The 26,693-nt window shown below is 44.4% G+C and overlaps 1 protein-coding gene across 3 annotated transcripts; it reads left to right on the forward strand.

Moving 5' to 3' along the window:
• Positions 1–417: 417 nt before the first annotated feature.
• On the forward strand, positions 418–22,939 carry LOC144507728 (vascular cell adhesion protein 1-like). 3 transcript variants are annotated; one of them, XM_078234977.1, is made up of 7 exons: positions 424–555; positions 2,289–2,564; positions 6,807–7,121; positions 12,127–12,408; positions 13,048–13,329; positions 14,288–14,365; positions 20,529–22,928. In XM_078234977.1, exons 1-7 carry the CDS (start codon positions 489–491, stop codon positions 20,774–20,776), a joined length of 1,548 nt encoding a protein of 515 aa, XP_078091103.1. In that variant the 5' UTR covers positions 424–488; the 3' UTR covers positions 20,777–22,928. The 3 variants fall into 3 exon arrangements, with proteins under 3 accessions (XP_078091104.1, XP_078091103.1, XP_078091106.1); XM_078234978.1 differs by lacking the exon at positions 14,288–14,365 and having other exon boundaries at positions 418–555; positions 20,529–22,939; XM_078234980.1 differs by lacking the exon at positions 12,127–12,408.
• Positions 22,940–26,693: the final 3,754 nt, after the last annotated feature.

Below are 26,693 nucleotides of genomic sequence, written 5' to 3' on the forward strand. Positions count from 1 at the left end.
ATGGGGATAGTTTCTGGATGGGATGGTTGTCGGTGCAGACTCGATGGGCTGAATGGCCTCCTTCTGCACTGTGGGGATTCTATGACTCTATGAAAGCGCCAGGGGCGGCAGCCTGAATCTCAGAGTCTAAAATTCGTACACAGACACATTCCATTCTGGTCCCCACTGTCTCACGGTGAGTTTTAAACTCCTTATGGCAACAATGTTTTTCTTAACATGAGCCTTAAACCCATTGATGCTATGCCTTAAAACACTCTCCACTCTTTCAGAGAAAGTGGGAAAAATAACTTTTAAAAGCCTGATTAATGGTGAAATGAAAGTACTGTTGGAATTTCCCACAGTAAGTCCCAAACTTGTCCCGGAAAGGTAATGCATTCCATCACAATGATCCATAACGGAATCTCTCTCAGAGACAGGAAGAGCTCTTTCAGTTTCAGACTACAGCCTGGGGGAACCGTGAGGAACCATTCTCTCCAAACTCCGCAATTATGGATTTTAAACTGAATTCAGCGGTTGGATGTATTTACATTTCCCCGGTAATTTTCAGTATAACAGGTAGGATAAAATAAACAATGTCAATTCCTATTTGCATTATATTCAGAGTGGCTACACTTTGCCTGATGGTTAATTTGGTGGAATTTCCTATTCTGTTTAAATTCAGCATTGGGAAACATTACTTTGGGGATGTCTGATTTCTTCCAGCGATAAAGAACTACAAAGCCCCGCTCCGGCGAGTCGGGGACAGGGGCTCAACACCGACTAAAAGCCTCATTTGTGACTTTGACACATTCTGTTCTGCCATTATTTTACTAGTGTATAAAACACTGAGAGCAGTGGCCGTTCCTCTGTACTCTGAGGGCAGAAGAAGACAGAAGGGATATGGGGTAGGGCCTGGGTGGGATTGTGGCCGGTGCAGACTCGATGGGCCGAATGGCCTCTTTCTGTGCTGTAGGGTTTCTATGATTTTTTAAGGTGCTGGCTTCATTGCAGTGCTCGGGGCGGATTCCTTGAACGGAGGTTCCACACTCACCCCAACTCTGGTCAGTTTAGGAACAACAGGCCGGACATTTGACTCAATGAAACGGTCCCCAGAGTATTTTATAAAATAACAAAGTTTCCAAGTGGACTTCGTCTTGCTGGCGGTTAGTGCGTGTTGTTACTGGCATCACAATGAAACCAGCAGTTGTGCAGATCTGTACGAGGCTGCAATGAGGAACATTGAAGTGGGCGAAGCATTAGAGTTCAGTGATCATGCTGTCACACAAAGAATTCCTGGGCGCTTCAAAGCAGGCCAGTGCCTCTGTCATTCACACATTCCTTCCTGTCCCTCCTACTGGGTAATGGAAACAGTATCCAGTTTAATAACACTCTTTAATAACACTCCTGTCACTTTGTGACATTTTACCATGTTAAAGGCTCGATATAAATGCAAGGGTTTTCAGTATTGCTGTTAGTAAACTGAGCGGCTTTAATCTGTGGACTGTAAGAATGTCACACTATTGATATAAAAGTGTTCCCTATCCCAGCCTCAGGCCGCACTCACCCGGAGGACAGATCTTGATTTTAGCCCATTTTCCTACTTTTTAAATGCTGAAATGCTAAGGGTGCTGAACTTGTCCATTCTTCTGTTGACCTCCTCTCAGTAAGAGTTTTAACAACACCAGGTTAAAGTCCAACAGGTTTATTTGGTACCAAATAAATCTGTTGGACTTTAACCTGGTGTTGTTAAAACTCTTACTGTGTTCACCCCAGTCCAACGCCGGCATCTCCACATCATGACCTCCTCTCAAGCAGTGGCCTGCACCAGAAGAATTATCTTGTACATCACTGCATTTGAAATGACTAAATGTGGACAGTAAGATGGAGAGAGCTATCTTTATCTGAACCTATTGTGTGATCTTGTAAATATTCGCAATCTGCTGCTTTCCCTTCCATATTGCAGTCGTTGTTGCCACATTATTGGGTCTTTCTAATGCCTGCTTATTGAACCCAAGGCTAAACTAACACTTGCATCATTTACAGCTCTTTACACTTTTACAGCAAATTTAACTCTATCAATCGGTAAATACATTTATTAGCCGCTGGGTTTCACAGCAGTTCGTGAATTTGAATTCTTAGCTACCTCCTGTTGTTTTCTTTACAGATCCAGATTTAATTTCCATCAGTTTCCCATGTAAAAGTGCATGGTTTCAAAATGAAACTGCCGTTACTGTGGAGAGTTAATGATGAATTTTGTAATTAAATGCATTTTCTTTTCCTGCATCTATTCTAATTTGTTTCCTTGGCAGCTATTGTAACTGGATTTGAGATTAGAGTCAACACAAACCCCTCAGCTGTGGAATTTGGAGATTCTTTAGAGGTGAACTGTACTACCACATGTACAGACCCAATAATCAATGTGGAATATAAACCAGGGACACAGCATCACAGAACAACTGGCAGTAATTGGTACACAGACTATTTCCCGAGTGTCCACACATGGGATTTTGCAGCACCATGCACTGTGACCTGTAAATCGGAGAGTTCTCAGCTGAAGGAGGAGAAAATGGTGGTCACGGTATACAGTAAGTGAAAACTCTTGTTCTAACATAGTTGATTACCCGGCATTAAAGGAAGCTGGTGTCAGGGGAAAGTCTTTAGTGAGAACCAGAATCTGACTGATTTAGGGTAGCCCGGTGCTGGTCAGAGTGGTCTAAAGTGGATCAGACACAGTTTGATCCTGTTCTCAGCTGGATTAATAATCAGTCATTGATTGAAGAAGCAGGTGAAACAGATCTTAGAGTCTATAGCAGAAAGTTCATACCTACCATTCCATTGTGTATCATTGAGCTGGCCTTTTGAGTAAAGATATAGTGAAACCTTTGGAAACTCAAGTACCTGAGCAGTGTTTGAAAAAGCATCATTTGTTACTTTATCCACCTTTTCATCTTCCTTATCCAAATACAAACTGCCTTTATCTCACCTCAGGACGTTGACGCTTTCACAATATAGCAGCTGAATTGTCCTCAGGTGTTTTTTTATTCATTGATGGGACATGGGCATCGCTGGCTGGCCAGCATTTATTGGGTCCATTTATTTTTTAGGTCCTTCTCAGTTTGGTAAATTTTTGCTCTAAAGGGAGCAAAGGGAGCAACAATACCACAGTCCTAACCATCCCATTGTGGATTCTGGTCGACAATTGAATAACTAATGGGAGGAGGAGTTTCAACAAATGTCCCCATACCCAATGTTGTCAGAGATCAGCACTTGTGTGAATGTGCCAAAGTGTTAGCAACATATTCAGCCAAAAATACTAAGCAAATGATCCATGTCGGCCTTCTCCTGAGTTCCCATCAGAATAGATACAAAGCTTCAGCAAATTCAATTTGTTCCATGTGACATCAAGAAACGGTCAAGCAAACAAGATACCATAGAATCTCTACAGTGCAGAAAAAGCCATTCAGCCCATCAAGTCTGCACCAACTCTCCATAAGAGCATTTTAACCAAGACCGTCCCTATCCCCATAAGCCTGCGCATTTACCATGGAAGGTGGGATTAGAGAGAGCACCTGGGTGTCTTCGGGTTGACATAGACATGATAGGCCAAATGGCCTCCTTCTGTGATGTAACTTTTCCATGGTTCTATGTGCTGTCAACAAGATACAAGCTAAATCTGATTGTTACAGAAGTTCCTCAAGAACGTGCCTTACCAACCATCTTTAATTGCTTCATCAATGACTTTCCATTCAACAGAGGCAGAAGTAGGGTTGTTTGCTAATGATTGCACAGTGTTCTATTTCACTTGCAACTCCTCAGGTATTGAAGATGTCCATGCTCCACATATTAATTAGAAGCAAGAGAAGGCCATTCAGTCACTTGAACTTGCTCAACCATTCGACAGGATCTTGGCTCATCTGTTTGTGGCCTCAGCTCCACTTTTCTGCCGACCCCCGATGCCCGTTGATTTCTTTGTTAGACAAGAGGAATCTACTTACTTCCACCTTATAATTATTCAATGAGCCAGCCTCCACTGTTCACTGGAGAAGAGAGTTGCACGGATTGAAGAATCTCTGAGAGAAAAAAATTCTCATCTCCATCTTAAATGGGAGAGCCCTTATTTTGAAATTGTGTCCCCTAGTTCTAATCTCTCTCACAAGAGTATTCATCCTTTCAGTTTCTACCCTGTCGAGTCCCCTCAGGATCTTACACATTTCAAGAAGTTTGCTCCTCAATCTTCTCAGCTCAAATAGATACAGACCCAACTTCTCCAATCTTTCCTCATAAGATCACCCTCTCCCATCCCAGGGATCGATTGTGAACCTGCTCTGAACAGCAGAGAAAGCAATTATGTCCTTTCTTAAATAGACCTAAACTGCGCACAATACTCCTGATATGGTCTCACCAATATCCTGTACTACTACATTAAAACTTCTGTTTTTATATTCCATACCCCGTGTAATAAATGACAACATTCCATCTGACCTTCCTAATCACTTGCTGTACCTGCATACTAACTTCTTGTACTTTAACACCTGGATCCCTCTGTACCACCAACTTTTGAAACTCTCTCTCCATTTAAATAATATTTCGCTTTTCTATTCTTCCTGCCAAAATGGGCAGGTTCATGCTTTCTCACATTATATTCAATCTGCCAAACCTTTGGTTGTTTATTTAACCTATCTATGTCCCTTTTTAACTCACCTTACATCCTATTCGCAACTTACCTTCCTACCTATCTTTGTGGCATCAGCAAATTTAGCAACCATCTCTTCAGTTCCTCCATCCAAGTCATTGTTTCAAGAGGTCCCCAGGTGAGGTCCCCAAATTTGTTGCACTCCATACCCTCTGTGGGAACTATCTCAGCACAAGTCCCAATTTGTTAAATTCTGGATGGGATACCCCCAGATATGTATACCTCTGGCTGAGGATGGATGAGCTGGCTCCCTTTCTTTATTCAATCTCCTTGGTTGGTTACAACAAGATTGCTTCAAAAAGGATCCCTCCCCATTTCCCAGTCCCAATGTACTTATGTTTTAAAAGGAGTCAATTTAAGCAGGCTTTCTTGAGTTAAAGAAAGAGTGTTTATTAGCTAATAAATGCAAGAAAATTAATAAAACACATGCTCATACATTCACACAGATTAGAAATGAGAAGTCAGTTCAAATAGATACACAAATCAGTCTTTGACTTGTCCACAAGCACCAATTGTTTGGAAGGCTTAATTAAAAAAGAGAAAAGACAGCAGCTAGGCTAATAGTATGGAGTGCCATGGGGAGTTTGCTACATGGCAGACAGGGAGGGCCTACAGGTATGCCAGGAGTGCTGGCACTCCAATCTGCCTCGAGGTACATGCCACCAGGCAGTCATTCAGCCCTTGTTGTGTTGGAAAACTGGAGGATGGCTGGAAAATTCCAGCTGGCCTCCTTTAATTGCTCATAACAAGGCTATGAATGAATCTAATTGGTTACCTGCCTGAGTGTGGGGAACATTTCAGGGTCTGTATCCACCTTGGCTGAACAGCCCAGTGCTGGGAATTGTCCACACACTGGCACACTGGCCAGCAGTGTCACTTTTGGGTGCAGAGCAATTCCATTCCTCACCTCAGCGGGCACATTGGCCACAGTTAAGTGCCCGCGACAGAAAATTATCTTAAGGGGCCCAGGGTGGTTGATATCCACTGAAAGCTGCTGGCCACTGATGCAGCTGGCCAGTTGTCCACTGTCAGCTGTATGTGTGGAAACAATGTTTCCTGCCAGCATTGCTCCAAGACTTAGCCTGAGGAAAAACACTAGATCCCTGGACACAGGTGAGTGGGCAGGGATGGGGAGATGTGCGTGGTGGAAGCAGGGATGGTCAGAGAGAAGAGCAGAAGCTTAGTTTTTAGCAGCATCTCCTTCTCAATGTCAGATCCCTCAATCAGACAATGAGTATCTGTCAAAGAAGGCACCACTACCAACCTCCCCTGCAACCCCAAGCGGCCACAGGCAAACCTGACAGGACTTATGAGGTAGCCAAGCAGTGGGTGGTTGGGGTGGGGGTGGGGAGATGGTGTGCATGTGAGAATCATACAAGTCCTGATCAATACCTGAATGCACCACTGAATTCTGGTTAGCTCAGAGATCATTTGTGTCAAATGGTTCATTAATTAATCTAATAGACGTCCCACCACCAACAGGTATGATACCCATGTCGGACCCTCCCTGCCTTCAACTTAATTGGGGATAGTTTTGCTGATGCCAGGAATACAATGCTGCCTCCCACCTGATTCTCCTGATGTCACAACAGCAGGCTAAATTAAATTCCACACATTTTCTCAGTGAATTCTATTAACTGTGATTCTGTATTAACAGATTGAGAGATAAACATTACTTCACCTCCTGAAGTGCTGGAAGTTCATAGAATAGAATAGGATAAAATCCCTACAGTGCAGAAGAAGCCATTCAATCCATCAAGTCCGCATCAACACTCCGACATCACACCCAGGCCCTCTACTCTGCCCTAATCCTGTAACCATGCATTCACCATCGCAAATCCATCTAACCTACATATTTTGGGGCACTGAGGGGCAATTTAGCATGGCCAATCCATCTACCCTCCACATCTTTGGAGTGTGGGAGGAAACTGCAGCACATGGAGGAAACCCACGCAGACACAGGGAGAACGTGCAAATTCCATACAGACAGTGACCCAAGACTGGAATTGAACCTGGGTCCCTGGAGCTGTGAGGCAGCAGTGGTAACCCCTTTTGAAATTCAGGGAGAATGGTATAAATATTTAGATTGATTATTTCAGGGAATTCTGTTAACTGTGTTAACTCCCTTTAACAGATCGAGAGATAAACATTACTTCACCTCCGGATGTGCTGGAAGCTAACAGAACATATAGTCTGGAGTGCATTGGTCCGAGGGTCTATCCAAACAATAAACTCATACTCACATGGCTGAGGGGGAGTGAGATTGTTCAGAACAGTTCCACAGGAGAACAAGGTTATCCAGATGAAGAGAAAAGATTGAGGAATGTCTTCAGTTTCACTGCAAGTGTGTCAGATGATGGACAGGTGTACACCTGCTTGGCCGAAGTGGATTCGGGCTCTAGCGACAGAAAAATAATCGCAAACTCCTCTGTGACTCTGCAAACTCACTGTAAGTAGCATTTATATAGTAATAGGTTTGTTTCTTGATAGAGTCACAGAGTCATTATAGCACATTAGGAGGTCATTCTGCATATTGAGTTTATGTCAGCTCTTTGTAAAGCAAGCCAGTCACTTTCATTCTCTCTATCCCTGTAGATCTGAAAGTTTATTTCCTTCATGTACTGCCAATTTTCTTCTGAAATCATTGATTGTCATCACGTCCCCACCCTAGTAGTCAGCAAGTTCCAGGTCATAACTTGTCACTGAGTAAAAAAGTCGTTTCTCATACCTCATACCTGCGCCTCATGTTCAAAACCTTGAATCTGTAATTTCTGGTCTTTGAATCATCAGCTAATGGAACAATTTTTTTTATCTACCTCATCTAAACTTAGCATAAACTTGTACACCTCTGTCTCCAATGAGAACTCGATTGCACCAATGAGAACAACACCAGCTTCTTCAACTTAACCTTGTACTAAAATCCCTCTTCTGCTCCAGGACTGTTAACCTATGACAAGCGAGCATACCTGTGTTTTTCTAACTACTTTTGAAGAGATATTTGAGTCTGTAAGAAGAATATTGCTTGACTGGAACTCATGGTGATAGGTTAGCAGCTAAAAATTGTATCTTGTCATGTTTAAATATTGTTCAAGCATGAGAAGTTAAGCCAATACATTTGTTATAATTACACTGTGTTATTAAATAACGTTTGTTTTGATAAAAGCTTCCCAGTTTGTCAGTGGATGTACTGTACTTAGATGTCGATGAGGTGCTTTATAAAGTGCGACATCAAAGGTTATTGTGGAAAATCAAAGCTCATGTTATAGGGGATTACATACTAGCATGGATAGAAGATTGGCTGGCTAACAGGAAACTGAGAGTAGGCATAAATAGGTCTTCTTCAGGTTGGCAAGTTGTGTAACGAGCGATGTGTCATGGGAATCAGTGCTGGGACCTCAACTGTTTATAATTTATATAAATGACTTGGATGAAGGGATTGAAGAAATGGTTGCCAATTTTTTTGATGAAAGTAAGGAGATTACAAAAATATATCGATAGGTTAAGTGAGTGGGCAAAGATCAGTGGACCAATTGGATTATAATGTGAGAAAATGTGAAATTGTCCATTTTGGCAGGAAGAATGAAAATAAGCATTTATCTAAATGGTGAAAGATTGGGGAGCTCTGAGGTGCATAGGGACCTTGGGTGCCCTCGTGTATGAATCACAAATGGCTAGTATGCAGGCACAGGGAGTAATTCGGAAAGTTAATAGAATATTATCAGTTCTTGCGAGGGGTGTTGAATACAAAAGTATGGAGATTATGCTTCACTTGTACGGGGTACCAGTGAAACCACATTTGGAGCATTGGTCACCTTATTTAAGGAAAGATATAGATGCATTGGTAGCAATTCAGAGAAGGTTTACCAGACTGATACCCGCACTGTGCTGGCTGTCTTATGAGGAAACATTGGACAAGCGAGGCTTGTATTCACTGGAGCACCCAGAGGCAACCCACGCAGACATGTGCAAATTCCGCAGAGACAGTGACCAATCCATGAATCGAACCTGGGTACCTGGCGCTGTGAGGCAGCTGTGCTAACCACTTTGCCACCCAGAGGCAACTTGATTGAAACATATAAGATCCTGAGGGATCTTGACGGGGTGGGTGTGGAGAGAATGCTTGCTCTAGAGAACTAGGGGTCACTGCTAAAAATAAAGGATCACCCAATTAAAACAGAGATGAAGCATAATGTTTTCTCTCAGAAGGTGGCGAGTTTATGAAACTCTCTTCCTGAGAAGGTGGCGGGAGCAGAGTCTGAATATTTTTAAGGCAGAGGAGGATAGATTCTTGGTAAGCAAGGGGGTGATAGATTTTTGGGGGAAGGCAGGTTGTTCCTGCTCCTTGTTTGTATGTTTGGAATATTCATGTAGAGGTACAAATTGGTAAAATTGTTGTTAGAGTGCCAGAGCAGAAACCCCAGAGTATGTTATGAAGCCTGACTAGACCCCAACTTTGGCATTAGTGTGAGGATAAAGTATTTCACTCCAGGTGTGATTCAATTGACATACTAGGAAGCTCTTACAAAACAAATTTTATTTAACAATACAGTTTAACTATAACAAATGAATTAGCTTAACTTACCAATTGAAGGACTTAAACATGACATGATACAATACTTAACTGCTATGTTATCTCTATTAGTTCCAATTCAAGTAATATTCCTCTTATAGATGTAAACTCCTCTTCAAAATCAGTTAGCAAACATCACTGGCCCACGTGCTTGTACTTGTTAGCAGTCCTAAAGACAGAGAGTCAGAGAAAGAGACACCTGTCTTCTGACAGCCCCAAACAGCAGCCTCCAGAGAGAGGGAAACAGAGAGAGACACCTCTTGCTTCTTTCAGGACCAGGCACAAACTGACTATTTGAAAATAAAAGTGAAATGTGTACTTTCCCTACAAGCTTTGCTCCACCCATTCACATGGCTCTGCCTCTGTCAATTAACCTAACTTAAACCTGACTTTGAAACCCCGGGGAAAAGCCAAATAAACAAAAAATGCATTAGCTCAGATTAAAACAAACACATCCCCAGTTAAAACCAATCATTAGCCTGCAATCTCAGCACGTGAGCTGCCTGGTGCAGACAAATCGGCACCGTGTAAAACAGAGCTGAATTTTAAACATACCCCTCACAAGAAATATGATTAAAAATACATTTCTTAAAGGCATAGTGTCATCACACTGTCGCATAAACTGAATAAGCAATATCAAATGAAATTTTGGGAAAGATATCGGCCAGGGATTCTCCCACATGCTTAAGCAGCCCAGCGGGCTGAAGACACCAGCAGGGGGTCTTAGTAAGGTTCATGGCTGGTGTTATGCTGGTTGTGAGTCTCCCAAGTGCTTTTTTAAAGTGTAATCAACTCCTGCGTGGGGCTGATTATCATATTAAAATTATTAAAATAATTAGCAGGCCTGAGACGGTATCACTGGGCACACTAGCGTCTCTCCCCTCCACACTGCCCTGCCGGGAGTGGTTCCTCCAGTGGGGTTTACAACTACTCCCCACTAACGAGGAACAAGTTTTGTGACTCCGCTGGTACGGACAGAGGCCATTGAGGCTCCCCTCCGGGAGGTCAGTGGCAAGAGAGGGCGCCACTCGGGCAGTGGCCAGCCTGGCACCCTGGCACTGCCCAAGGGGCAAACTGGCACTCTCCACTGGGCACTTTGGCACTGCCCACCGGTCACCGGGCAGTGCTAAGGGAGCGGGGCTAGAGGGGCAGGGCATACTGGGGGAGCACGGCCTATTGGGGGTGCGATTAGTGGGGGGGAACCCGCTGCCAACTGCAAGTGGGATCGGTCAGAGTAGGAAGGAAGGGGTGATCAGTTTGAATACGTCAATCTGCTTGCACCTCACTCTTCGGCAGTCCAGTCCCAATCTTAAACACACTGCGTGAAAATGTTATTCCTCATGTCACTTTTGTCAATCACCTTAATCCTGTGTCCTCTCTTTCTTGATCTGTTCATGCATGGGAACAGTTTCTCCCTATCTACATGTTTGGACCCTTTATGATTTTGAATACCTCTATCAAATATCTCCTCAGCCATCTGAATTCAAGGAAAATAGTCCCAACTTCTAAAATCTATCCTGGTAACTGAAGTTCCTCATCCCAATAATAATACTCATGAATCTTTTCTGCACCCACTTAAATGCTTTCACATCTGTCCAGAAGTGTGGCCAGAACTGGACGCAAAACTCCACGCTGACATTATAGTTAAGAAAGTCCACCAACGCGTCTACTTTTCTCAGGAGGCTAAGGACGTTCGACATGACCGCTACGAGCTCACTTGTACTTCGCCCATCACTGGTCAAGGTCCTCACTGGCAAGGACAACATATGGTCCCCACCAACGGGGGCTCACTAATGACACTTAAATAATGTCATGAATATTGAAATCGGCTTCACCTTCTTTCTGGCCGCTGATTTTGCTGGCAAATCAGTTCTGGTAAGATCGCGAGAGCAAAAAACTGGGCGCCATCCTGATTTCCCGCCTCTCACCCTATCTCACCAGCTTGTCCCACTGTCTGAAATATTAAATACAATGAAAATTCAAAATAGGGGATAGAAAACAGTATGAAAATAAAATGAGGACGCAAAGGTGTGCTTCTGACAGATGTCAGGTGGATAATGCAATGGAAAACAGAAAAAGCAAATAAGAGAAGCAACAGCGAATATTTAATGAGATTAGCAGCAAGCATAAAAATGAATTCCAATGATGGGAAACATCTAAAAATAATCATTCAGGATACAACCACCAATCGTTTAGACAAATGCAGACTTCACCAGTGAGGCTACAGGCCACTGAATCCTCCTGGTAGTCGGGGGCAGTGACAGGGGCAGTGCCAAGGGGGTGGGGCCTGAGGAGAGGTGCTCTCTAGGTGGGGAGGGAAGGGGGAAACTCCTCTACAGGGGGGTTTGATCAGTGGGGACGGTGATCAGGGTTCAGGGGTGGGGGGGAGGTGGGGGGGGGTGGGGAGACTGGCACAGGGAATGATCAGTGGTGGGTCCTGATGTCCGTGCGGAGGAGTGTTGGGGGAGCGGCCAGTAGGAGATCGCCCAGTTCACCGGGAAATCAGGGCGCATGCGCAATGGTGCCCCTAAAGCTCAGGAGCAGGCTTCACTGGTGAGATTAGGCCCCGCCCCTCCCCTAATAACGAGAATCGTACCTGGGCTTTTCTTTTTCACTAAGTGCCATATGATTGCCACTCGAGCTCACCCTAAAATTGGTGTGGATTCTCCCCCGTTTTCACGCTTGTTCAGCACTTTGAATTTTTTCAAATAAAATTCCACCCATTGAGTTTCTAGGCCTTGGTTTCTGGACAGACTGTGGAATGTGTCCCACACTGACACAGCTGGAATTGGGATCTCAGTGGCAATGTGGTTGAACTTGTGTCCCATCACTGCTGCTTCTCCAAACACCTTCGTTTTCATACTATTTCACTTTTCTTTTCCAGATAAACCAGGAAACACAACCATTTCAGTCAATAACAAAACTGTGTCAGGATTTCCAGTAAATGTCAGTAAAGGTGATGAGGTTACACTGATCTGCAATTCCAATGGAAATCCCACATCTACATTAAAATGGGAAGATCCCAGTAATGGCAGCAACGTCGAGATTGCTCCTCCTGGAATCCTCCATATTTTCCACGCAACATCAGAACATCAAGGAATTTATAAATGTACAGCTACCAATCCATATGGAATTGATGAGAAGGATGTGGACATCAGGGTCACAGGTCAGTTTGTAATATTGATCAGAATTCAAAGGATAAATAATTAATCTTTGGAGGATTGAAAAATCAGTTCAGTTCCTCCCATTAAATCCTGAATGTCCATTGGTTTGTGAAATTGTGTTATTTATTTATTTTGTTTAAGTTTCCTGTTCCACTCCATCCTTGCTGATGAAGGGTAGCAAGCTGGCACAGTGGTTAGCACTGCTGCCTCACAATGCCAAGGACCTGGGCTCGATTCTGGCCTTGGGTGACTCTCCATGTGGGGTTTGCATGTTCACCCCCTGTCTGTGTGGGTTTCCTCCGGGTTCCTCAAACTGTCAAAGGATGTGCAGATTAGGTGGATTGGGCATTCTGAACTGCCCCTTTGTGTCCAAAGAAGTGTAGGTTAGGTGGACTAGCCATGGTAAATGCATGGGGTTAAGACGATAGCGTGGAAGGGAGGGACTGGCAGGGATGATCTTTCGGTGAGTCAGTGCAGACTCGATGGGCCAAATGGCCTCTTTCACACCTGTGGGGATTCAATGTCCCACACTGACACGGCTGGAATTGGGAACTCACTGGCAATGGGGTTGAACTTGTGTCCCATCACTACTGCTTCTCCAAACACCTTCTTTTTCATACTATTTCACTTTTCTTTTCCAGATAAACCAGGAGACACAACCATTTCAGTAAATAACAAAACTGTGTCAGGATTTCCAGTAAGTGTCAGTAAAGGTGATGAGGTTACACTGATCTGCAATTCCAATGGAAATCCCACACCTACATTAAAATGGGAAGATCCCAGTAATGGCAGCAACGTCGAGATTGCTCCTCCTGGAATCCTCCGTATTTTCCACGCAACATCAGAACATCAAGGAATTTATAAATGTACAGCTACCAATCCATATGGAATTGATGAGAAGGAAGTGGACATCAGGGTCACAGGTCAGTTTGTAATATTGATCAGAATTCAAAGGATAAATAATTAATCTTTTGAGACAAAAGCAGAAATTGATGGAAAATCTCAGCAGGTCTGGCAGCGTCTGTGGAGAGTGAAATACAGTTAATGTATCGAATCTGTATCAGTTCTTCAGCTTTTGAGGATTGAAAAAGCATTTCAGTTCCTCCAATCCGATCCACATTGGTTTGATTTGATTTGATTTGATTTATTATTGTCACGTGTATTGGGATACAGTGAAAAATATTGTTTCTTGTGCACTATACAGACAAAGGGCGGCACGGTAGCACAGTGGTTAGCACTGCTGCTTCACAGGTCCAGGGACCGGGGTTCGATTCCTGGCTTGGGTCACTGTCTGTGTGGAGTTTGCACATTCTCCTGGTGTCTGCGTGGGTTTCCTCCGGGTGCTCCGGTTTCCTCCCACAGTCCAAAGATGTGCGGGATAGGTTCATTGGCCATGCTAAAAATTGCCCTTAGTGTCCTGGGATGCATAGGTTAGAGGGATTAGTGGGTAAATATATGGGGGTAGGGCCTGGGTGGGATTGTGGTCGGTGCAGACTCGATGGTCCGAATGGCCTCTTTCTGTGCTGTAGGGATTCTAAGATTCTAAAGCATACCATTCATAGAGAAGGAAAGGAGAGAGTGCAGAATGTAGTGTTACAGTCATAGCTAGGGTGTAGAGAAAGATCAACTTAATGCAAGGTAGGTCCATTCAAAAGTCTGACAGCAGCAGGGAAGAAGTTGTTCTTGAGTCGGTTGGTACATGACCTCAGACTTTTGTATCTTTTTCCCGACGGAAGAAGGTGGAAGAGAGAATGGCCGGGGTGCGTGGGGTCCTTAATTATGCTGGCTGCTTTGCCGGGGCAGCGGGAAGAGTCAATGGATGAGAGGCTGGTTTGTGCGATGCATTGGGCTACATTCACAACCTTTTGTAGTTCCTTGCAGTCCTGGGCAGAGCAGGAGCCATACCAAGCTATGATACAACCAGAAAGAATGCTTGCTATGGTGCATCTGCAAAAATTGGTGAGAGTCGTATCTGACATGCCAAATGTTCTTAGTCTTCTGAGAAAGTAGAGGCATTGGTGGGCTTTCTTAACTATAGTGTCAGCATGGGAGGACCAGGACATGTTGTTGGCGATCTGGACACCTAAAAACTTTGAAGCTCTCAACTATATCTACTTCATCCCCGTTGATGCAGACAGGGGCATGTTCTCCACTACGGTTCCTGAAGTTGATGACAATCTCCTTCATTTTGTTGACATTGAGGGAGAGATTATTGTCGCCGCACCAGTTCACCAGATTCTCTATCTCATTCCTGTACTCTGTCTGTCATTGTTTGAGATCCGACCCACTGTGGTGGTGTCGTCAGCAAACTTGAAAATTGCATTGGGGGAGGGGATTTGGCCACACAGTATAGTAGGGGCTTTAGAACACAGCCTTGTGGGGCACCAGTGTTGAGGATGATCGTGGAGAAGGTGTTGTTGCCTATCCTTACTGATTGTGGTCGGTGGGTTAGGAAGTTCAGGATCCAGTCGCATAGGGAGGAGCTGAGGCCCAGGCCACGGAGTTTGGAGATGAGTTTCATAGGAATAATGGTGCTAAAGGCTGTAGTCAACAAATAAGAGTCTTACATAGGTGTCTCTGTTATCTCCGTGTTGCAGGTTTAGAAAATTCTCTTACTTATTTATTGTGTTGAAGAATCCTGTTCCACTCCATCCTTGCTGATGAAGGAACAAATGCATAAACTGCCCCTTGCCTCCAACAATGTTGCTCTGTGACTGGCCTCTGGGACAAAGAACAAAGAACAAAGAAAATTACAGCACAGGAACAGGCCCTTCGGCCCTCCAAGCCTGCACCAACCATGCTGCCCGACTTAACTAAAACCCTCTACCCTTCCGGGGACCACATCCCTCTATTCCCATCCTATTCATGTACTTGTCAAGATGCCCCTTCAAAGTCACTACCGTATCCGCTTCCACTACCTACCCCGGCAACAAGTTCCAGGCACCCACTACTCTCTGTGTAAAAGATCTGCCTCGTACATCACCTTTAAACCTTGCCCCTCGCACCTTAAACCTATGCCCCCTCGTAATTGACTCTTCCACCCTTGGAAAAAGCTTCTGACTATCCACTCTGTCCATGCCTCTCATAATCCTGTAGACTTCTATCAGGACTCCCCTCAACCTCCATCGCTCCAGTGAGAACAAACCAAGTTTCTCCAATCTCTCCTCATAGCTAATGCCCTCCATACCAGGCAACATCCTGGTAAATCTTTTCTGTACCCTCTCCAAAGCCTCCACATCCTTCTGGTAGTGTGGCGACCAGAATTAAACACTATATTCCAAGTGTGGCCGAACGAAGGTTCTATAAAGCTGCAACATGAACATTAATGAACATGGGACATTAATACGAGTGGTTCAGAGTGACATTCCCTTCCATCTGTTCTTTTTTGTGTAGAAGAAGCTTACTCCGGCTCTGTGTTTGCCCAGACTGTCCGGGCAATAAGACCGCAGGAGAGGGATACAGCTATGAATCCACACACTGCCAGTCCATGGTGGAGGGTGTTGACAGCTCAGTGAGCTGTGGTACATGGGGCAGGGTTTTGGCAGCACAGTGAGCTGTGGTACATTGGGCAGGGTGTTGGCAGCTCAGTGAGCTGTGGTACACGGGGCAGGGTGTTGACAGCTCAGTGAGCTGTGGTACATGGGGCAGGGTGTTGGCAGCTCAGTGAGCTGTGGTACATTGGGCAGGGTGTTGACAGCTCAGTGAGCTGTGGTACATGGAGCAGGGTGTTGGCAGCTCAGTGAGCTGTGGTACATGGGGCAGGGTGTTGGTAACTCAGTGAGCTGTGGTACATGGGGCAGGGTGTTGGCAGCTCAGTGAGCTGTGGTACATGGGGCGGGGTGTTGGTAACTCAGTGAGCTGTGGTACATGGGGCAGGATGATGACAGCTCAGTGAGCTGTGGTACATGGGGCAGGGTGTTGGTAACTCAGTGAGCTGTGGTACATGGGGCAGGGTGTTGGTAACTCAGTGAGCTGTGGTACAAGGGGCAGGGTGTTGGTAACTCAGTGAGCTGTGGTACAAGGGGCAGGGTGTTGGTAACTCAGTGAGCTGTGGTACATGGGGCAGGGTGTTGGCAGCTCAGTGAGCTGTGGTACATGGGGCAGGGTGTTGGCAGCTCAGTGAGCTGTGGTACATGGGGCAGGGTGTTGGCAGCTCAGTGAGCTGTGGTACATGGGGCAGGGTGTTGGCAGCTCAGTGAGCTGTGGTACATGGGACAGGGTGTTGGCAGCTCAGTGAGCTGTGGTACATGGGGCAGGGTGTTGACAGCTCAGTGAGCTGTGGTACATGGGGCAGGGTGTTGGCAGCTCAGTGAGCTGTGGTACATGGGGCAGGGTGTTGACAGCTCAGTGAGCTGTGGTACATGGGGCAGGGTGTTGGCAGCTCAGTGAGCTGTGGTACATGGGGCAGGGTGTTGGCAGCTCAGTGAGCTGTGGTACATGGGGCAGGATGTTGGTAACTCAGTGAGCTGTGGTACATGGGGCAGGATGTTGACAGCTCAGTGAGCTGTGGTACATGGGGCAGGATGTTGGCAGCTCAGTGAGCTGTGGTACATGGGGCAGGGTGTTGGTAACTCAGTGAGCTGTGGTACATGGGGCAGGGTGTTGACAGCTCAGTGAGCTGTGGTACATGGGGCAGGGTGTTGGTAACTCAGTGAGCTGTGGTACATGGGGCAGGGTGTTGGTAACTCAGGGAGCTGATGTGCATGGCTGGGCTTGAGTTCTAATAATGAAGGAAGAGAATCAAAGACCCATGAAGTGCAGAAGAGGCCCTTCAGCCCATCGAGTCCGCACCGACACATTAGAAACACCTGAACTCACACCTAATCTCATCTGCCCGCATTCGGCCCATAGCCCTGAATGTGATGATGTGCCAAGTGTTCATCCAGATACTTCTTAAAGGATGTGAGGCAACCCGCCTCCACCACCCTCCCGGGCGGCACATTCCAGACTGTCACCACCCTCAGGGTAAAAAAGTGTTTCCTCAAATCCCCCCAAACTTCCTGCCCCTCACCTTGAACCTATGTCCCCTCATGACTGACCCTTCAACTAAGGGGAACAACTGTTCCTTATCCACTCTGTCCATGTCCCTCATAATCTTGTACACCTCGATCAGGTCGCCCCCCTCAGTCTTCTCTGCTCCAATGAAAACAACCCAAGCCTATCCAACCTCTCTTCATAACTTAAATGTTCCATCCCAGGCAGCGTCCTGGTGAACCTCCTCTGCACCCCCTCCAGTGCAACCACATCCTTCCTATAATGTGGTGACCAGAACTGCTCACAGTACTCCAGCTGTGGCCTCACCAAAGTTCTATACAACTCCAACATGGCTTCCCTGCTTTTGTAATCTATGCCTCGATTGATAAAGGCAAGTGTCCCATATGCCTTTGTCTCCACCCTACTAACATGCCCTTCCGCTTTCAGAGATCTGTGGACAAACGCGCCAAGGTCCCTTTGTTCCACAGAATTTCCTAGTGTCCTGCCATTCATTGAGTACTTTATTTTCAAATTACTCCTTCCAAAGTGTATCACCTCACACTTTTCAGGGTTAAATTCCATCTGCCACTTATCTGCCTATTTGACCATTCCGTCTATATCTTCTTGTAGCCCAAGACACTCCGCCTCACTGTTAACCACCCGGCCAATCTTTGTGGCATCCGCAAACTTACTAATCCTACCCCTTACCTAGTCATCAATGTCATTTATCTACATGATGAATAATAGGGAGCCCAACACAGATCCCTGTGGTACACCACAGGACACTGGCTTCCAGTCACTAAAGCAGCCTTCTATCATCATCCTGTATCCTATAACTGAGCCAATTTTGAATCCACTTTATCAAATTACCCTGTATCCCATGTGAATTTACCTTCTTTACAAGTCTCCCATGTGGGACCTTGTCAAAGGCTTTTCTGAAATCCACATAAACTACATCAACTGCACTCCCCTCGTCTACACACCTGGTCACCTCCTCAAAAAATTCAATCAAATTTGTTCGGCATGACCTCCCTCTGACGAAGCCATGCTGACTATCCCTGATCAAGCTTTGCCTCTCCAAGTGGAGATAGACACTCTCCTTCAGAAGTTTCTCTAATACTTTCCCTACCACTGACGTGAGACTCACTGGTCTGTAGTTCCCTGGTTTATTTCTACAACCCTTCTCAAATAGCAGAACCATATTAGCTGCTCTCCAGTCATCTGGCACCTCCCCTGGGGCTAGAGAGGAATTGAAAATTTGGGTCAGAGCCCCTGCAATCTCCTCCCTTGCCTCCCACAGCAGCCTAGGGCACAATTCATCTGGACCTGGAGATTTATCCACTTTTAAGGCTGCCAGTACCTGTGGTTAACAGTGAGGCGGAGTGTCTAATACCTTGTCCTTCCCGAGGTCAATTTGCTCAAGGAGATGAGGGAAATCACAGTGAAAATAAAACCAGAGGTACTGCAAAAATTAATCAGAAACTGTGGCGAAAATGTCAGTGCAAGGGTTGGGCTGACAACTGAAAAATGAACAAGATCTTTCATAAAATCAGAAGCAAAATGGAGGGACAAGCAAACAGAGAAGAGACATTGGTGAAATTCTGGAACCAATTTAAAAGAAATTGTTAGATGATGGGTGATCTTTTCATAAGAGAATAGAAAGCTGCATGACATTAATTAATGGTAATACAGGGTCATGGAGTGTATGAATAGGTAAAGTGAGGAAATGCCAGAGATCAAAAAGAGAGATATCTTGAGATCACTGAGATTGAAATAGAAATGTCTAGCAAAACACATATGCTAATTCTAAACAGAGCAAAGGGTAGCCATTACCATGGCTACAGATAGCCATGTCCTCCTTTCTCCATCATTATGTGTTCTTAAAAGGGTCTCCGCCTTAAATATAAACTCTTCTCCCTCATGCATGTTAAGTAAACGGGGGCAATCCTGGCCGCCTAAGTCATTAAAGTTGAAGTTCCACAGAGAGAAATTGATCTGTCTCACCCATATATATTTCCTGTAAGTGTGTGAATGAAAACAGGTTATCTATCCTCCATTAAATCAGAAGTGTGCTGTGATATTAGAGGAATAAGACCATAAGACCATAAGACATAGGAGCGGAAGTAAGGCCATTCGGCCCATCGAGTCCACTCCACCATTCAATCATGGTTGATTTCAACTCCATTTACCCGCTCTCTCCCCATAGCCCTTAATTCCTCGAGAAATCAAGAATTTATCAATTTCTGTCTTGAAGACGCTCAACGTCTCGGCCTCCACAGCCCTCTGTGGCAATGAATTCCACAGACCCACCACTCTCTGGCTGAAGAAATTTCTCCTCATCTCTGTTCTAAAGTGACTCCCTTTTATTCTAAGGCTGTGCCCCCGCGTCCTAGTCTCCCCTGTTAATGGAAACAACTTCCCTACGTCCATCCTATCTAAGCCGTTCATTATCTTGTAAGTTTCTATCAGATCTCCCCTCAACCTCCTAAACTCCAATGAATATAATCCCACGATCCTCAGACGTTCATCGTATGTCAGGCCTACCATTCCTGGGATCATCCGTGTGAATCTCCGCTGGACCCGCTCCAGTGCCAGTATGTCCTTCCTGAGGTGTGGGGCAATGTAAGAATGTCAATTTAAGAATGTAAGAATGTCAATTTAAAAAACAGGGAAGAGATGAATATCACACCCTCGTTATTCCATTTTAAAAATTCTTATTGTTTATAATGCACAGATTTTTTTTTATTCTTTCATGGGATATGAGCATCTCTGGCTCGGCCAGCATTTATTGCCCATCTCTCATTGCTGTTGAGGAGGTAGTGGTGAGCTACCTTGTTGAGCTGCTGCAGTCCATGTTGTGTAGGTACACCCACAGTGCTGTCAGGGAAAGAGTTCCAGGATTTTGACCCAGTAATACTGAAGGAACAGTGATATATTTCCAAGTCAGGATGGTGAGTGACTTGGAGGGAAACATGTAGGTGGTGGCGTTCCCATGTACCTGCTGCCCTTGTCCTTCTAGATTGTTGAGGTCACGGGTTTGGAAGGATCTAGCAAAGCATTTTGGAGATGATCAAGTGTTCTGTAATAAATAAATTTCCAGAGGACTGCTGATGATTTGTGTAATTGTTTGATTTATATGTTTTCATAGGTCACAGATGGATGATACCACTGTTGATTGCAGGAATACTTGCATTGGCCATTATTGCAGCTGTTGTTATTTACCGGAAACGCAATCATACTGCCCATAAAAGAGGATTTTATAAATTATACAAAGCAAAACCTAACAACAATCCACAGATCCCCAGTGAAAATGAACACCAAGGAAATATTCCTTTAAAAAATCTTAATCTACAATGTGGTGGGTTAACAACAATTACAAATAGGTTTAACCAATAAAATTGAAATTAAATATGTTCTGAGGAGAAACCTCAGTGATGCTGTTGTTGATATTGTTACAGAGGGATGCTGCTCATTGCAATGTTAAAATCTACCTGCAGTAATTAAGATACTAGCTATAAGGACTGCTCATTTGTTGACAATACTTGGTATTTTGGATTACTTTTGAATTACTGTGTTTATATTTTATTTTCCACAAACACTGGATAGTTAATGGAACACTATTATCTAGATTCAGCACTGCTAACATCAGAGCTCTATGAAAACAGCTTTCTTTCCCACTAACTGACATGAAAGTTAAATAAAAGACTTGTTTATACTGTAATGTAATTATTTTCTGTTGTGATTGTTTGCTTTTGTAATGATACTATGCCTTTAAGAAATGTATTTCGTCATGTTTCTTGTTTAGGATCTGTTCTATGCACTCAGAGCCATTTTGTCTGGATCCAGCAGCACTATATTGTTACTGCAGCAACATAATTGATCTTAATTGATCCAATGTTTATTTAATCTGGACTAATACAGGGTTCTGTTATTTTGTGTGTTCTCCTGGGATATTTCAGAGTGGGGCTTCATTAGGTTGATTGACAGGTGAGGTCATATGACTGGGTTCCTCCCAGCATTTATCAAATGCTATCCATAAGGCTATAATAATGAGCTAACCATGAGAAATTATGTTTTCTCTGCTTCTGTTCTGCTCTCTAAAAGAGTTGGCACAGACTCGATAGAGCAACTGGCTTCCTCTATGCCAAATTAATCTAACATGACCTTGATGCTCATAGGTTAGGGGCTAGGCTTTCACAGAGAACTCAAGGCAGTTGCTTTTTGGGATCTTTAGAGAGAGAGAGGTTGCTTTCTCTGTATCTTTTGCTCTCTCTGAGGTCTGGAGACTGGAATCTGCCAAGAAATAAATCTTTTCCTCTGAGATTCTATTGTCTGGGGATGGCGCTTTCACTGGAAGTTGTTGCATGCAAATTAGAAGACAGGTGTCTGTCTAGATCACTCTCCAGAAATGTCAAAAGGCTGGAAAACTAATAGCCAGGTTCGCATCTCTGGTTTCTGTGCTAACTGGTTCGACAGAAAGAATTTATGTCAATGTGGGAATACCACTGAGTTGGAACAATAGAGATAAGAATTATACTTCACCATGTTTAAGTATTTTAATTGGTAAAAGTTAAGCTTTTTTTTGTTATATTCTAACTGTGTTCTTAATAAACTTTGTTTGATAAAAGCTTCCTAAAGGGTCACTTGAATCATACCTGGAGTGAAACACCCTGTGCTCACCCTCATGCCAAAACAAAATATAAAAGTTAGGGTCTGGGCTAACTTCATAAAATACCTTGTAGTTTCTGATCTGGTCCTTAACACTTTAAAAGGATAAGTATCGTTTTTGCAATGTTCAATTTCCCAAATGTATTAAGTGGAGACTGGATATGAAATAACACTTCAATTATAAAATTCTCATCTTCATGTTTCAAAGTCCCCATGGCCTTGCCTCTTTATCTCTGTACCCTACCCCTGCCCTGTGACACCCCAGGAACTCTGTGTATCTCTAATTCACATCTGTTGCACATGCTGATTTTCAATCTCCATTAGTGGCTGTGCCTTCAGCTGCCTAGGTCCAGGGCTCTGAAAATCCTTTCCTAAATCCATCTGCCTCTCTCTCCTCATTTTAGATTCTCCTTAAAGCCTATACATTTTGAACAAAGGTTTGGTCACTTGTATCAGCTGGGTCTTACTTTGTAACATGCTTGTTTCTGAGTTCGAGGCTGTGGATTCAAGACCCATTCCAGGTGTTGAGTACAAAAATCCAAGCTGATACTCCAGTGCAGTACTGTGGGAGTGCTGCACTGTTGATGCTGCCACCTTTCAGATGAGACATTAAATTAAGGCTCTGTCTCCTCTCTCAGACGGGTGTAAAATATGTTGTGGCTGTATTTTGAAGAGGGGATTGCTCCCCAGTGTTCTAGCCAGAACTTACCTTCAATCAACATCACAAAAACAGATGAACTGGTCACTGCTGTTTGTAGGAGCTTGCTATGCACAAGTTGGCTGCCTCATTTCCTACTGTATACTTCAAAAGTACTCAATTGCTTGTAAAGCATTTTGAAAAACTCTGTAGTCATGAAAGGCACAATATAAATGACATTTTCTTTCTTGTCTTAATCTCTCCTCATGTGGCTCAGTGTGTGGCTATGTATCAAATTTTGTTTCATAAATCTCCTGCAAAGACCTTTTACTACACTATAGGTGCTGTGGAAACTCTAGTTTACACTTCACAATAATCTGTTCCTGCCATAGCATGAATATTGTTTAATGAAATATATTTTACAAACGGGTGGCAGGAATGAGCATAAAGATCATGTTAGATTCACATGGCATAGAGGATGCCAGTCGGTCTATCGGGTCTGTGACAGCTCTTTCAGAGAGCAGAACAGAAGCAGAGAAACCATAATTTCTCATGGTTGGTTCATTATTATAGCCTTATGGATAGTATTTGATAAATGCTGGGAGGTAGCCTAGTGCTGGTAATGGTATGAGGCAAGCGCTCAATGTCACATCTGATTCATATTAATCTTTGTAATACAAGATCAAACTGGAGCAGCAGCCTATTTGGGGTTTTTAATGTGACAAAATGTCCCAAAGCATAGAGTCATAGAGGTTTACAGCATGGAAACAGGCTCTTCGGCCCAACTTGTCCACACCGCCCTTTTTTGTTTAAACCCCTAAGCTAATCCCAATTGCCCGCATTTGGCCCATATCCCTCTATACCCATCTTATCCATGTAACTATCTAAATGCTTTTTAAAAGACAATGTTGTACCTGCCTCTACTACTACCTCTGGCAGCTTGTTCCAGACACTCACCACTCTCTGTGTGAAACAATTGCCCCTCTGGACACTTTTGTATCTCTCCCCTCTCACCTTAAACCTATGCCCTCTAGTTTTAGATTCCCCTACCTTTGGGAAAAGATATTGACTATCTAGCTGATCTGTGCCCCTCATTATTTTATAGACCTCTATAAGATCACCCCTCAGCCTCCTACGCTCCAGAGAAAAAAGTCCCAGTCTATCCAGCCTCTCCTTATAACCCAAACTCGCAAAAGATGGGAGAAATAAATTCTGTACCTTCTTACTTTTTTCTTGCATCTGTAATCAAATTAATAGTTACAGAGACAAACATTGAGGAACTTTGAAAATGAGAAAGAGCAAATCTAGTCAGAGGGTTTTAGGATGAAAATTCCAAAGGTCAACAAGGATCTACCTCCAGCACAAGGGGTGAGGAGGATCAAAGTTAAAAGAATGAAAGCTGTGAGGAGCTGACAGAGGTAGAATTGGGTGCGTCAATGACAGAATTTGAAAATTATAAGGATTTTGAAATCAGTGAGCGTTAAGGTGTTGATGCTGGGACACTGGTCTGGACAAGGGGAGAGTATTCCATCGCACTCCTGACCTGTACCTTGTAGATGGTCGATAGGTTTTGGGGAGTCAGGAGGTGAGTTACTCACTGCAGGACTCCAAGCTTTTGACCTGCTCTTGTAGCCACAGTATTTATATGGTTAGTCCAGTTCAGTTTCTGGTCAATGGTAACCCCCGCGATGTCAGTAGTGGGGGATTCACGATGGCAATGCCATTTAATGTCATGGGGAGATGGTTAGATTCGCTCTTGTTGGGGATGGTCATTACCTGGTACTTGTGTGGTGTGAATGTTACTTAGCACTTGTTAGCTCGAGCCTAGCTATTATCCAGGTCTTGCCGCAATTGGACATGGACTGCTTCAGTATCTGAGAAGTCACCAATAGTACTGACTGTTATGCAATCATCAGTGAATATCTCCACCTCTGATCTTAGTGTGGAGAGGTGTAGAACACTACCCTGAGGAACCCAGTCCTGGAGCTGAGATGACTGACCTCCAATAATCACAACCGTCTTTCTTTGTGCTAGGTATGACTCTAACCAGCAGAGAGCTTTTGCTCTGATTCCCATTGACTCCAGTTTTGCTCAGTTCTTTGATGCCATTCTCAGTCAAATGTGGCCTTGATGACAAGGGCAGTCACTCTCACCTCACCGCTGGAGATCAGATTTTTAGCTTTTTAAGGCTCGTGAGAGGAAGTCATAGGCAGAATTAAAGAAACCTGGTAGGCCTTGGGGAATAAAACTGGTCCAAGCGGCCACACTTCACTCAAAGCCTTCCTTTCCACAATAGATTCCCTACCCAAAGGTCTGCTCCCAACACCCTCCCAACCCCTGATAGTCCACCCCACCCCATTGGCCTCTCCCATTTACCAATCCCCCTCCACCAGCCTACACCTCATCCTGCTGTGAGTCCCCCAGACGTATCGCTATCTTGGGCCCTGGATCTAGACTCTGGGGCTATTTATAGTCATGATGTGGAGATGCTGGCATTGGACTGGGGTAAGCACAGTAAGAGGTCTCGCAACACCAGGTTAAAGTCCAACAGGTTTATTTGGTAACAAAAGCCACTAGCTTTCGGAGCGCTGCCCCTTCATCAGGTAAGTGGGAGTTCTGTTCACAAACAGGACATATAAAGACACAAACTCAATTTACAAAATAATGGTTGGAATGCAAGTCTTTACAGTAATCAAATTCCCCGGAGCGGAGAAGCTACGACATCTCCTCCAGAGCCTTCAACATGTCATTGATGAAGACGAACATCTCGCCAAGGCCATCCCCACACCTCCACTTCTTGCCTTCAAACAACCGCACAACCTCAAACAGACCATTGTCCGCAGCAAACTACCCAGCCTTCAGGAGAACAGTGACCACGACACCACACAACCCTGCCACAGCAACCTCTGCAAGACATGTTGGATCATCGACATGTATGACATCATCTCATGTGAGAACACCATCCACCAGGTACATGGTACATACACTTGCAACTCGGCCAACGTTGTCTACCTGATACGCTGCAGGAAAGGATGTCCCGAGGCATGGTACATTGGGGAGACCATGCAGATGCTACAACAACAGATGAATGAACGCCGCTCGACAATCACCAGGCAAGAGTGTTCTCTTCCTGTTGGGGAGCACTTCAGCGGTCACGGGCATTCGGCCTCTGATCTTCGGGTAAACGTTCTCCAAGGTGACCTTCATGACACACGACAATGCAGAATCGCTGAGCAGAGACTGATAGCCAAGTTCCGCACACATGAGGACGGCCTAAACCGGGATCTTGGGTTCATGTCACACTATCTCTAACCACCACGACTTGCCTGGGCTTGAAAAATCTCACTAACTGTCCTGTCTGGAGACAATACACATCTCTTTAACCTGTGCTTAACCCTCTCTCCACTCACATTGTCTGTACCTTTAAGACTTGATTACCTGTAAAGACTCGCGTTCCAACCATTATTTTGTAAATTGAGTTTGTGTCTTTATATGCCCTGTTTGTGAACAGAACTCCCACTTACCTGATGAAGAGGCAGCGCGTGCTCCGAAAGCTAGTGGCTTGTGTTACCAAATAAACCTGTTGGACTTTAACCTGGTGTTGTGAGACTTCTTACTCTGTAGTCCCAGCAGTAGTCACCTCTTCTGAAGGGCTACAAAGCTGCATGCTAATCAAATAGTGGTGGGAAATAAAAGGTGGAAGTCCACCTCCAGCCAATTAGTGCTCCTCAGAGTGTTAAATGATTAAGAGGCAGCCAATATCAGTGGTGCCATTGTTTCATTTGTGCATTTAGATTAATTTTACTTTTTTAATACCAATCTCTGCATGGGCCTTACTTGCTATTACCATTAGACTCGCTGTCCCTTATTGTCTCACTTTGATTGTCTTCATCCACGTTACTCCACTGTTTTCTTGCCTCAACTTTTCTCTTTGACTTTCTAAATCTTCCTTTACCTGAATCCTCCCCGCTTTATTCATTTAAAGACCCATTCTGAGCCTATTTATAT

The sequence above is a fragment of the Mustelus asterias genome, chromosome 19, assembly GCF_964213995.1.
Source record: "Mustelus asterias chromosome 19, sMusAst1.hap1.1, whole genome shotgun sequence".
Taxonomy (NCBI): Eukaryota; Metazoa; Chordata; class Chondrichthyes; order Carcharhiniformes; family Triakidae; genus Mustelus; species Mustelus asterias.